Source organism: Cyprinodon variegatus, unplaced genomic scaffold, assembly GCF_000732505.1.
Source record: "Cyprinodon variegatus isolate N-32 unplaced genomic scaffold, C_variegatus-1.0 Scaffold485, whole genome shotgun sequence".
NCBI classification, from domain to species: Eukaryota; Metazoa; Chordata; class Actinopteri; order Cyprinodontiformes; family Cyprinodontidae; genus Cyprinodon; species Cyprinodon variegatus.
Window position 1 is genome coordinate 40,898 of NW_015150938.1, and position 957 is coordinate 41,854.

Below are 957 nucleotides of genomic sequence, written 5' to 3' on the forward strand. Positions count from 1 at the left end.
TTATGGCTCTGCAATTACACTAATCTGTGGTTGTTTATTTCTAATTTTGTGCTGCAACTGCTTAATTTTTTTGCAAAACATGCTCATCTTTCTAGATGTGAAAGCATACAGGAGTGGATTCAGACAGCTATTTATAAATGTCACTGCTTTGTAAATATCTACAATCTCTCTAAACAACTTTAACAAGGCATCATTCTTTAGACATACAGCTGCCACTCCCATTAGATTTATGGTATGATATGGAGCCCACAGAACAAAAAAACTGACAATGATACTGCTTAGAAGTTTTGTTGTCTGTGAATGGTTGAAAAAGGCAGTCTGATGAACTTTTCTGTAAAGGAAAACACATGACAATGCCACAAGGGAAATGGAAACAAATCCAAACACAGTCTCTGCAAGGAGAACAGCCACCTGCTGGAAGGCAGAAGAATACTGTGCTTCACAACTAATCCAGTGCTGATTTGTTCGCAGATTTCGAACCATCAAAGCAGGGATGGAAAGGATGATGGAAACAAGCCAGAGCATAAACAGCAGCATCCTTCTTTGTACCTGATGGCATCTTCTCTGACGCACAACAACAAGGTAGCGCTGAATGCTCAATCCAGTCACAGTCAGCAGGCTACCATAAATGCTGCAGTAAACAAGGTATGACACAAGTTTACAAGTAATCAGGTCAAATGGCCAGCCAAAGAGATATGAGTAAATCCAAAGAGGAAGTGTCAAGAGACAGAGAAGGTCCGAAATGGCCAGATTCAGGATCAAACTCTGGCTAAGACTTGACAAATTCCTCCAGTTAGGCTTGAGAATAATCACTGTGATGTTTCCAGGAACTCCGAGTAGAAAACAGAGAGACAACACCAGTGCAGGGAACAGAAGCTGCAGGTTCCAAAGTGATTGAGGTAGATCAGAAACATCAGAGACATTAGAAATAAGCCCAGTGAAATTGGATGCATCCAT

General features: G+C 40.9%; 1 protein-coding gene across 1 annotated transcript; it reads right to left on the reverse strand.

The window, feature by feature from the left end:
- Positions 1-957, reverse strand: LOC107094478 (C-X-C chemokine receptor type 2-like). Its single transcript, XM_015390078.1, has one exon. The coding sequence runs from the start codon at positions 955-957 to the stop codon at positions 1-3; it is 957 nt and encodes a 318-aa protein (XP_015245564.1).